Source organism: Saccopteryx leptura, chromosome 10 (assembly GCF_036850995.1).
Source record: "Saccopteryx leptura isolate mSacLep1 chromosome 10, mSacLep1_pri_phased_curated, whole genome shotgun sequence".
NCBI classification, from domain to species: Eukaryota; Metazoa; Chordata; class Mammalia; order Chiroptera; family Emballonuridae; genus Saccopteryx; species Saccopteryx leptura.
Genome location: NC_089512.1, coordinates 47,411,739 through 47,423,834, shown reverse-complemented (window position 1 = coordinate 47,423,834; position 12,096 = coordinate 47,411,739). Strand labels below are relative to the sequence as shown.

At 49.3% G+C, this 12,096-nt stretch overlaps 1 protein-coding gene and 1 non-coding gene across 2 annotated transcripts; both read left to right on the top strand.

The window, feature by feature from the left end:
• Positions 1-708: 708 nt before the first annotated feature.
• Positions 709-869, top strand: LOC136382728 (U1 spliceosomal RNA). Its single transcript, XR_010747344.1, has one exon. It is a non-coding gene; the product is annotated as a U1 spliceosomal RNA (small nuclear RNA).
• Positions 870-2,728: 1,859 nt separating this feature from the next.
• On the top strand, positions 2,729-9,360 carry H1-8 (H1.8 linker histone). Its single transcript, XM_066350436.1, has 5 exons — positions 2,729-2,828; positions 5,974-6,233; positions 7,892-8,132; positions 8,716-8,780; positions 9,109-9,360. The coding sequence occupies exons 1-5, from the start codon at positions 2,729-2,731 to the stop codon at positions 9,358-9,360; spliced, it is 918 nt and encodes a 305-aa protein (XP_066206533.1).
• Positions 9,361-12,096: the final 2,736 nt, after the last annotated feature.

Below are 12,096 nucleotides of genomic sequence, written 5' to 3'. Positions count from 1 at the left end.
CCGGGTGGATCCCGGTCAGGCACATGAAGAAGTCGGTCTGACTGCCTCTCTGCTTCTAACTTCGGAAAAATGCAAAAAAAAAATTTTTTTTAAAGGATAAATGGGAAATAATCTAGAGATGGTAGATGGGAATAAAGGAAGGTTTTCTAGGTAGATTGTATCAGTTAGCTTATGCCGCATGACAAACAGTTCCAAAAACCTCATGGCTTAAAATAATACACCATGCATTGTCACTTGTGACTCTGTGAGTCAGCCAGGCAGTTCTGCTGGTCCAGACCAAGCTTGGCCAAACTCTGCTGGGCTGATTAAAGCATGTGTTTTTAACTGGAGGGTTGGCTGGTTGGCTAGAAGTTGGCTAGGTGATAGGGGTATGAGCCTCTCAGCATCCAGCAGGCCAGCTAGGACTTGTGCACTTGGTAATGGGATTAGCATAACATCAGTTCCACCACATTTTACTGGTCAAAGCAAGTCACAAGGCCAGCACAAATTTAAGGAGTATGGGATCACCTGCAAAGTTACATTGCAAATGAGCATGGATATGGGCAGGGTTGAAGAATTGAGGCCATTTCTACATCAAGCTAACATGTACACAGAGAGGAAACACAATGGTCAAAAAGCCCAGATCTCAGCACCAAGCCCATTCCAAGAGCAACTGTGTGGCAGGTCTGTTGGGTTCTAGGGGCAAGGAGGCTCCAAAAACCAGACTGAGTACTTACCTGGCAGGGAGATTCCATGATCACAAAAGGAGTTTTCTCAGGGGGAGGCTTATCCATTGCACTCGGGATGTGCTGACCCCTGAGATTTCCCCAAGTGTGGGAAACTCGACTGCATAATTTGTGGTAGCAGGGGGCTGCATTTGCACTCTCCTGTTTAAAAGAAATGCCAGGTCCTGGCTGGGTTTCTCAGTGGATAGTGTCTACCTGGTGTGCCAGAGGTCACAAGTTTGATCCCCAGTCAGGTTGCGAACGAGAAGCAATCAAAGAGTACACAACTAAATGGAACAACTAAGTGAAACAATGAGTTGATGCTTCTCTCTCTTCTCTTCCCCCCTTCCCCTCTCTTTACCTTTTTCTCTCTCTCAGTCTGTCTGAAGAGATCAAACTTTCAACCCAAGGCAACGGGAGTCACAAAGAGTGCTAGGCAGGGGAGTGATATCTGATTCACTTTAGAACACTTTGCTGACCACTGCCTCCCTCAATCTAGACCTCTGGTAATGGAGAGTCCCCTGGGAAAATTCTAAAATGGACTATAGAGAGAAAAATTTTAATCTGTTTTAAACCCATCCCCTCCAAATCCTATGCCTTGCTCAGAGGTAATCCCTGCTATTACCTTGTTATCAATCCTTTTAAACCTTCTGTGCCTTTAACACACTCACGCGCACGCGCATGAGTTCTGTCTTCTCAGAAATGGAGAGCATTATTTCTCAGATATTCTGGCTCATTCATTTTTATTGTTGTGTATGGTTCTACTGTATGAGTAGACCACAGTTTATTTGTCCACTCTCCTCCTGATGGGCATTGAGGTTGTTTTGAAGTTTTGCTAAGATTGTAATAGTCATCCTTGCACATCAGCATAAAGAGTTTCCCTGATTCACACCTAGTGACATGGGTGGGATAAGGCATGAGTCCATCCTTAGCTGTATTCGACATTATTGAATTGCTTTGTAAAGTGGCTCCTGGCTTACCCTTCTAATGGTTACACATTTCTTTATATCCTGGGCACTCAGCATTGATGGACATGTAAATATTTGTCATTCTATTGGGTGTGAAATACAGCCTCATCTTTGTTGTAATCCACCTCATCATTTTAAGTGGCTGCAGGCTATTCTACAGTAATGGAGTAAATTAGCTAGGCCCTAAGTGATTCACTTGGAAGTTATATATTGCTTTCTTTTCCTAACTATTGCACTTCTAAAACAGAGAAGTGGAGTTGCTGGGCTCAAGGGAAAACCGTTTCAAAGTCAGCTGCACCCTAATTTACACCCCTCTGCATGCAGCTCCCTGCCAACACTTTGTCTTCAATTTTTGTCATTTTTATGGGAAAATAACATCTCATCGTTGTTTCAATTTGAATTTTCTGAGGTGCCATCTGGAGTGCCAAGGAGGTTGAGGATATTTTCTTGTGTTTATCAACTGTTTTGCTGAATTGACCATTTATATTTTTGTCTATTTTCACAATGGCCATTGTCATTATTTATGGAGAATTTTGCTAAAAAGTTGCTCTTTCATCCCACAAGGATTTCATTCTTAAAAAACAAAAAGGATGGCCGCAGGCTGACCTAGGGGTGTCGGCTTTAGGCAAACCCCGCTGGTCAGCCTCCACCTGCTACTTCATGAGAAACCAAGGCAAGCGGTGGCCAGGGAGCAGCGTTGTCACTGGCGGTGGGACTGGAGGCCTCACCTCCACAGCCCAGCTGTGCTCGATTCCCGTCAGCATCTGCAGCCCCTGGTGAGCCGAGGGCACAGGAGGGACAGAGCATCTCAGCCCCCATCATTTCACCACGGGGGCTGAGACCCAGAGAAGTCAAGTGGCTCATCCAAGTTCACACAGAAGTGGGTGACTAAGCTGGGTGTCAGGGCCCCAGCCTAGCCTTCCTGCCCCAATCAGCCGCTCAGAGCCTCCCAGCCCAATCAGGGGCTTAATTGGAGTCATGGGGCCAGGCCACCGGCATATAAGATGAGCAGGCTAGCCTAGAAGCCTCACTTCTGGGCCTGCGTCTGCCTGTGCGATGGCTCCCGGGAGTGTGGCTTCCAGCAACACCTTGACCTCCTCAGCCTCCCTAACCCCCATGACCTCCACATCCGGGTGCTCTGGGACCAAAAAACCAGGTGAGCAAAAAGAGGCAGCTCCTTCCTCATCCCTGCAAGCCCATTCCCTGGGTGTCCAGGACCCTTCCTCTCCCCACCCTCCCTCTCTCCCAGCCTGGCCCCAGTCCCCATCCTAGAGGCTACTGAGTTCAACTGCCCAGTTGGCAGATGCCAGTGGTGGCAGGGGCCAGGCAGGACCTGAGAGCTGAGCCTGGCCCAGCTGGAGGAGAGGGAGGGCAGAGCAGGCCTCCCCAGCTGCAACCCATTTCATTTGGGGGGGGGAAGGGTTGGTAGACCAGCTGCAGCTGCAGGGCAGCTCGTTGAAAGGACTAGAACAACAAATGTTTGACACATAATGCCATTTGACGATGTGGAGTGTGCTTTAATGGCAGGAACTCAGAGGGTTTTAGGAGCCCAGGCGAGTTGCCTAACCCACTCTGTGAGGTCAGGGAAGACTTCCTGGAAGAAGTGACCCCTGAAGGAAGGGTAAACATTACCCATGGGAAAGAGGGTGGGGCAGGGCAATTTTTCTGAGTATTTGCAAAGGCTTGTTTAGAGGAGGGGGAGGATTCCAGGCATTTTGGGAGCATAGGACAGAGCTCCTCGCTCTGGCTTGGGAAGTCAGGACAGGTATTCAAATCACAGTGCTGTTTGAGCCTTGAAGGGTGAAAGCTGCCTGGCTGACAGCGGAGGGAGGCCGCCCAGACAGAAGGAACAGCACAGGCAAAGGCCCAGAGGTGGGAGTGCTGGTGGAGTTGCAAGTCTTTCTTTTGGCTAGGGGCAGAGTTGGGGAGAACACCGTGAGAATGGGCCAGGACCAGTCAGACTGGGCCTCTCAGGCTGTGGTCCGGTGCATCGATTGGCCCTTACACTGAAGGCAACCTGGAGGTGAGGGAGTGAGTGCAGTGAGGAGAATGGATGGGAAGGGAAAGGAGACAGCAGGGAGGAGGCTGGGGCCCTGGTATGCCAGAATGGAGGGAGAGAAGCCCCCGGGAAGAAGAGGCTCAGGGGATCCTCCGATCAGGTTGGGCGGGGTGCCGTTCCTGGGAGGGAAATGTCAGAGGGCAGTTGTGAGGAGGTGTGAGTTCAGATCTGGGCAGCCCAGTATTGAATAACTGCCAAAGGAGGGCTGCATCCAGCTGGAAGGTAGGGGGAGGAGCAGACTTGGGGGTGACTCCCTGACAGGGCATGGTTTGGGGGAGGCAGGAGACAGATTACTAAGGTAAGGTGTCAGTTCAGGCCAGGCCTGAGGACGCCTCTTGAAACCCTCTAACATTGCAGCTAAGGGGGCTCAAACCTCTTTAGAAACCCCCTTCCCCACTGTACAGATGAGAAGACAGATGAGACCCAGAGAGGAGGGTAAAAGTCCCAAGGTTGTAGGGATGTCTGACCGAGGACTCCACCAATTCATAGGCTTTTGCCCCAAAACAAGTATTCCCAGCCCTGGGCTCTTCCTGGCGAGGAGGCAGCAGCACTTCAATTGGGTTAGGTCTCTACAATTTTGCTCAAGGGCAAGAGTTTGTAGATTTTTTCCCCTACTTTAAAGTGTTTTAAATATGTGTTTTAAAAAATATCTATATTTTAGCCAGTTGATTGCTTTTTGAGTCTTTAATTTTTGCAAGTTGATCAGAAAGCAACATTTCTAATCACCATATTTAAATCAGGTTTTATTTTTAAACCACTTTTATATACCTTATGGTGATGGACAACTTCTCACACTTTCTGCCTGCTTACCCCTTATCCTACTCTCTTTTGCAACTTAAAAAAAAAGTTTATTGAGATAGCTCAATAATTCACATACTATACAATTCAGCCATTTAAGGTGTCTAAAGGCTTTTAGTGTATGCACAGTTGCGCATCCATTTCCACAGTTGATTTTAGAAATCAAAAGATTTTCACCTCAAAAGAAAACCTGCACCCACCAGCAGTCACTCCCCACCCCCACACCCCACGCCCCTGGCAGCCATGAATCCGCTTTCTGTCCCAGTGATTTACCCATTCAGAACAGTTCATAGAAATGAAATTATACAATATGTGACTTTTCATGACTGACTTCCTTCACTCAGCATAGTGTTTTCAAGAAGCACTTCATTCCTTCTTTTGGCTGGATGACACTCCATATAATTGCTTTCACATTTTGTTTATCCACCATTAGTATTTGTTTATGGACATTTGGGTTGTTTCTACTTTTGTGCTATTATAAATAATGCTGCTACAAACATTTGTGTAAAAATGTTTGTGTGGACATGTGTTTTCATTTCTCGGGTATATACTTAGGAGTAGAGTTCTTTTGTAACTTTTATTATGAAAACTTTCAAATGAAGACGAAAGTAGACGGAGTGGTACAGTGACCCCCACCCAGCCTCACCCGGGGCCCCCGCCATCCAACTTCAGCATCATTAGTGGAGGGCTCCTCCTGTGTCACATGCTATGTTATTTCGAGGCAAGTGCCAGCGCTATCACTGCATTAAAGGTACAAACAGTCCAGTATGTACCTTTAAAAAGTAAGAACGTCTTACAAAATAATTTCAATACCATTATTATAACTGAAATAACTGAAACAATATTATCCTTAATATCATCAAATATTTCCAGTGTTCACTTTTATCAGCCCCCCCCCCCCCCCCCCCCCCCCGCCCAGCTGGCTTGCTTATTGTCCAGTTCTGAGCAAGGACCCCATGTTGCATTTGGTTGAAAGGTCTCTCCAGAATCCCTCATCTCTGTGCCACTTTCTGTTTTCCTCCTTGTTTACCTGTAGATGAAACCGGGCCTTGTGAAAACCAGCCTCACAGTCTGGGTTTTGCTGATTTCATCCCTTTCAGGCCTTGGATTCCCTGTAAACTGGTATTTAGATCTAGACACCTGACCAGATTTAGGGCTATTTAATAAAAAGAATATTTAATTCTTTCCATGGGCCTTCATGGAGCACTTGGCGTGCGCCCAGCCCCACGAGGGACACGAGGAGACAGTGGCTGGCCAAGCAGCACATCCTGTCCTCGGGGTGCTCACAGGCACTGACCGGGGGTATATTTGATTCCCGCGCCCTTTGCCCACCCCCCGAGTGGCCTGGCTGGTACCTGGTGTGACCTTCACTGAGCATGTTTGTGGTCAGTTGGTTCTGAGGGTGGTTTATGCTCTGGGTGATGTCCTGCTCGTCCATCCACAGGCCCAAGCCATAGCGTCATCAGAGCCCCGCGCCGCCACCCACCCATGCTGCGCATGGTTCTGGAGGCGCTGCAGGCAGGAGAGCGGCGGCGGGGCACCTCGGTGACGGCCATCAAGGTCTACATCCTGCAGAAGTACCCTACGGTGGACGCCGTCCGGCTCAAGTGCCTGCTGAAGCGAGCCCTGGACACTGGCATGCAACGCGGCCTCCTCGTCAGGCCCACCAACTCCAAGGCGAAGGGGGCCACTGGCAGCTTCAAAGTGAGCCTGCTGGGGGGGGGGGGCTGCAAGGTGAGAGAGACTCCGCCGGGGAGGTTAAACTCCGGGTCCAGCGCCCTCCCCAGCCAGGAGGCGCTCCTCCCTTCTTCTCCTCGCGTTTTCCCTGTGTGTGTGCTCTTGGAGACGCCCTCCTTTTCAGGAAGGCTGGTGTGTGTGCCTCGTCTGAGGTGACACAGCTGTGCCCCTCTTCATCCCTGCAGGTGTGTTCAGTGACCAGGGACACCTCAGCTGTGTTCCCTTCTGCCCGTAACCCCTTCCTGGAACTCCTCACTACATTTGAGGCCATCCAACCTTAGGCTCTCGAAGGTCACAGAGTTGGGGTTTACTCACCATACTCTTTGGCTCCAAACCAGGCTGGCACCTCCCTGAGCAACCACATCCGCCTCATTCGAAGGGGAGCATCCCAGAGGGGGTCAGATTTGTCACAAAATTGAACTCCAGCATCATGACTGTCAGTTGCCACCAGGGGAATTTCAGGGACCCAGACGTGGGGTCTGTCATGTCATTGCTGTACCCCAGCATGTAACAGTTGCTCTGACAGTTGCCATGGAATGTTGCAGAACATTCTCAAGCTACTCTGTTCCAGTCCTTGAGGTAATCGGTGGCTGAGCACAGAAGTCCCGTCCTTGTAGAACTCCTAGGTGCAGGTCAGAGCTTGGACTCACGCCATGGCCGGGCCCGATGACCAGGTGGGGTGAGGGAGAGCAAGAGGGGGGTGCTGGGGGCACACGGCGGGGCTGGGCTCATGGCCTGGGGGCCAGTTAGGAAAGGGGGCTGGGGATGAGAGGCAGGGAAGAGACCTATGGGCACTCACAGGGTTGGATGTGTATGTACTAGGATTGGAGGCTGTTTCTGGACTTGGTAGGAATTGGGGAGCCATGAGGGCTCAGGGGTTGGGGAGCAGCATCGTCAGAGGTGGGCTCTAGAAGGGCAGGGATTACCTTTTTGCCATGGACCCTTGTGTCTCCCTGATGCTTACACCCTCTCTGATGGCTCCATTATAAAAATGGGAAGACAGGCTAGCTGAGGCAGAGAAGGCTTTACTGAGTTGCATAGCTGGGGAGGGTTGAAAGAAGAAGTGTACCCTGGGCTATGTGATCTTGGAGTCCATGTTCTACTGGTGGGTATAACAGGTGAGACAAGGAGTTTGGAGACATGGAGTGTGAGGTGGGGCAGGCTTTCCTGGGGAGACGGAGGAAGAGTCAGAGCTACAGTCCTGGGGAGACAGAGGAAGAGTCAGAGCTACAGTATGCTGGAGGTTCATAGCTCAGCCTCATGGAGGGTGGGGTCAGGGCTCAGAGTGCGTGCCATTTGCTCCCAGAAGCCTCGCTTTGACACTTCCAGTTGCAGATGTGTGGGTGGGGGGGAGGAGGAGCATGTGGTCTCGGGAAGCAGGAAGAGCACCTTGGCAAGTTGCTAAATGGCGACAGCTCTCCATTGCAGCGCAAAGAATGCTGAGTGCATTACTGGTGGCAGGCGTTTGGGAGGTGGCTGTGTGTTTTCTCCCCATGCCCTTGGCCACCTCCTTTTCCCTCCCTCTTTTGGAATATGGGGTCTTCTCCTCTGAGCTCTTTGTTGGAGTAGGGACACAAGCACCCAGAACTTCAGCTCTTGATCCCATTCCATTTCTTCTCTGCTAGTTAGTTCCCAAGCGCAAAAAAAAAATTCAGCCAAGGAAGACATCCACCACGACGGCTTCCAGGAGACCTGGTGAAGCCAAGGAGGAGGCCCCCAAGAAAGGTGGCCAGACCAAGGACGGAGAGGCAAGAGTGGGCAAGGCCAGAGAGGCCTGCCAAGTGCCAGCCAAGACCACAAAGGCTCTTCCTGGTGTTGGTGAGCCCCCTGGGAAGTCAAAAGTTAAAGGCAGAAAGAAGAGCCCAGGTAGGCGTGCGGAAGAGCTGAGAGGAGGTATGGGCAGCCACTGGACACGTGGATGGTGGGCTGGCTCTGGGAAGGAGGTTCCTGTCTGGTGGTGAATGTGCCCTGAGCTCTAGGACAGACAGAGCTCATGGAAGCTGGTGGCAGGAGGGGAGGAGGAGCCTGACTCATCTCTGAAAGGGGTCAGGGGAGGCTGGACTTGACCAGGAGAACAAGGAGGAGCCATGGAAGTACTCTGGATAGGGAGCAGCTAGGGTCTAAGTTTGTTTTTTTAGTGTCTCTTGGCTGCCATGTGGAAGAGGGGCTAAAGACTAGAGGCTGGTAAGCCTGTTAGGGGCCTTTGTTGTGGATGGGGGCAGAGCAGGGGTCTACCCTGGTGCTTGGCTCAGGGTGAGGAGTGGTCACCCACGGTTTGCACACTAGGGCAACCGGGTTCAGAGGCTAAACCATTTGGCCCAGGTCAGTAGGTGCCAGAGTGAAGACTGAGTCAAAGCAGGACAAGGGCTCCAGAGCCCCTGAACCTTCCTGCCCACCAGCAGCTCCTCTTGAAAGTGGTCCTTCCCACATCCCCTTCCCCACTTTCCAGCAGATGCCAGGGCCCACAGGAAAACCAAAGCTGGGACTCAGAGTTCAAAGCCCACGGTCACCAAGGTAGGTGCCTGTGTGGCTTCCCTGGTCTGGGTCTCCACCCTGCATTGGCCACAGTCTGGGCATCCCCTGCCCAGCCTTTGCTGGGGTCAGCTGGGGAAGGGTTCAGTTATTTTCCTACGAAGCACAGTTCCGTTTCTTCTCCCCTCCAGCCCTCTAGTGCCCTGAGGATCACCATCCCTATTTTGCAAGTTAAGAGACTGAGGCTTAGAGAGAGTCACTTGTCCAAAGGCACCCAGAACTGGGATTTCAAGTGTACGCTCATGGGCTCTGGGCCGTGTGCCTCACTCATCAGCTCTGTTGCCTTGCTCCTTGGTTTGCTTTCTTACAGAGCGAGACTGGTGTGGCTTCCTCAGCCAAAAAGAAGACTGGGGACAAGGTCCCTAAAAGTACCGCTGCCCAGCGGATTGGGGAAGGGTCCAAAGCCAAGGCTGCTGCTGCTCCTAAGGGCAGTGGGTCCAAAACAGTACCTGTACCACTGGCCAGGAAGACGGAGGTCCTCAAGGGTCCAAGAACTCCTGGCATGCACACCAAGACCTCGTCATCCAAAGGGACCAGCAAGAAGGCAGAAGCCAAGAGCTAGAGGCGGGGTGGAGAGAGACTAAGATTCTGTTGGAGTTTTTATTCCCCAACAAACCATCACTCTATATTTATTTCTCTGTAACTTATTTATCAATAAAGAATTTTTTCCCTCACAAATTCGTGTGGCAGGAGACTGAGGCTAAGGATTTGGCTGTTCAGAGCCCAGATAGGAGCACCCACCCCGGGGGAGACAGACTGTACAGTGTAAAGGGTTGGTGCAGGGATCCGAGGGCACAGCTGAGGCGTTTATCACAACCTGGAATTTGGGACTGCTTCTGGAGGAAGTGGCTTTGGTGTTAAAGGATGAACAGGAGTTGCCGGACAGGTGCGAGGAAGAGCATTTGCAGGCAGGGGGCTATAGCATGTAGGTGGTGGAATAAGGGGGATTTGTGGCTTTGAGAGGAGTGTGGGGGGAGGGGTGGTATGAGCCACTGGGCCATGGGGGTGGGGCAGATAGGGAAAGCAGAGCTGTCAGGGGCAGTGGGAGCCAGGGAGAATTATAGGCAAAGGAAAGAATGGTGTGTATGTTTAGAAAAAGCCCTCCGGCAGTGGAGAGGAGAAAGTAGGGGAGCTGAGAAGAGTTGGAGACCATTCAACAGCTAGTTACTGAGCACCACTGTGGGGGCCCTGCTCTAATCAACAGAAGGAAGGAAGGTGTGAAGGCCCTGAGCTGGCAACATGCTTGGCAGGCTCAGGAGCTGCCAGGAGGCCCATGTACCTACAGCCAATGAGTAGGACGGTAATGAGGCGTGAAGCCTGGGGTACTTTAAAGACATCTGTGACACTCTTCCCATGGAGAGGTGGAGTCTGTGTTTTCATCCTTTGAATCTGGGTTCTGTGATTGCTTGACCAGTAGAAGACAGTGGAAATGACATGATGACAGTTTTTGAGTCCAGGCCTTAAGAGTCTAGCGCTTCAACTTCCTGTGTGTTTTTCAAATTCCCATTTCCTCATCTCATTCCCCTTGGGCAACTGTCAGCTTGTTCTCTATATCTGTGGGTCTGTTTCTGTTTTATTTAGTCATTTGTTTTGTTAGATTCCATATTTAAGTGAAATCATACAGTGTTTGTCTTTTTTTGTGTGTGGCAGAGACAGAGAGAGAGGGACAGATAGGGACAGACAGATAGGAAGGGAGAGAGATAAGAAGCATCAATTTTTCATTGCGGCTCCTTAGTTGTTCATTGATTGCTTTCTCATATGTGCCTTGATGGGGTGGGGGTAGGGGTGGGGGGGCTACAGCAGAAAGAGTGACCCCTTGCTTGGGCCAGCAACCTTGGGCTCAAGCTAGTGAGCCTTGCTCAAACCAGATGAGCCTGCGCTCAAATTGGCGACCTCAGGGTCTCAAACCTGGGTCTTCCACATCCCAGTCCGATGCTCTATCCACTGCGCCACTGCCTAGTCAAGCCAGTGTTTGTCTTTCTCTGACTTATTTCACTTAGCATAATACCCTCTAGGGCCTAGGCCCATCCACCCATCTATGTTATCATAAATGGTAAGATTTCATTCTATTTTATGGCTGAATGATATTCCATTGTGTATATATGCCATATCTTCTTTATCCTTTTGTCCATCGGAGGACACCTAAGTTGCTTCTGTATCTTGGCTATTGTGAATAACACTGCAATGAACATAGGGTGCATATATCTTTTCAAATTAGTGTTTTTGTTTTCTTCAGATAAATGCCCAGAAGTAGAATTGCTAGATCATAAGGCAGCTGTATTTTTAATTTTTTGCGGAATCGCCATACTGCTTTTTTTTTTTTTTTAAGATTTTATTTGTTGATTTTAGAGAGAGGAGAGAGAGAGAAAGAAAAAAGGTGGGGGTTGGGGGATGGGGGGGCAATGCAGTATGGAAGAGCAGGAAGCATCAACTCACAGTTGCTTCTCACATGTACCTTGACTGGGCAAGCCCGAGGTCTTGAACAGATGAACTTCAGCATTCCAGGTCAATGCTCTATCCACTGTGCCACCACAGGTCAGGTGCCATACTGTTTTCTATAGTGGCTGCACAAATATATAATCCCACCAACAGTGTACGAAGGTTCCCTTTTCTCCTTACCATCACTTATTTGTTGATTTATTGATGATAACCATTCTGACTGGTGTGAGGTCATTGATACCTCATTGTGGTTTTAATTTGCATTTCCCTGATGACATTGAGCATCTTTTTATATATCTATTAGCATCTCTATGTCCTATTTGGAGAAATGTTTATTCAGGTCTTCTGCCCATTTTTTAATTAGATTGTTTGTATTTTGGTGTTAAGTGGTATGAGTTCTTGATATATTTTGGAAATCAAACCCTACTGGATATATCATTTGTAAATATCTTTTCCAATTTAATAGGTGTATTTTCATTTTGTTTATAGTTTCCTTTTTGTACAAAAACTTTTGGTTTGATGTAAAGCCATTTGTTTAATTTTTTCTGTTGTTGCTCTTGCCTTGAGGAGACATATCCAAAAAGATACTGATGAGAGAGATGTCAAAGAGTTTTACAGGTCTTACATTTAAGTCTTTAATCCATTTTGAGTTTATTTTTGTGTATAGTATAAGAAAGTGGCTCAACTTTATCTTTTGCCTGTATCTGTCCAGTTTTTCCAGCACCACATATTGAAGAGACTGTCTTTACTCCATCGTTTATCCTTGGCTCCTTTGTCATAGATTACCTTATGCTGACCATAGAAGTGAGGATTTATTCCTGGGCTCTGTATTCTATTTCATTGACCAATATATCTGTTT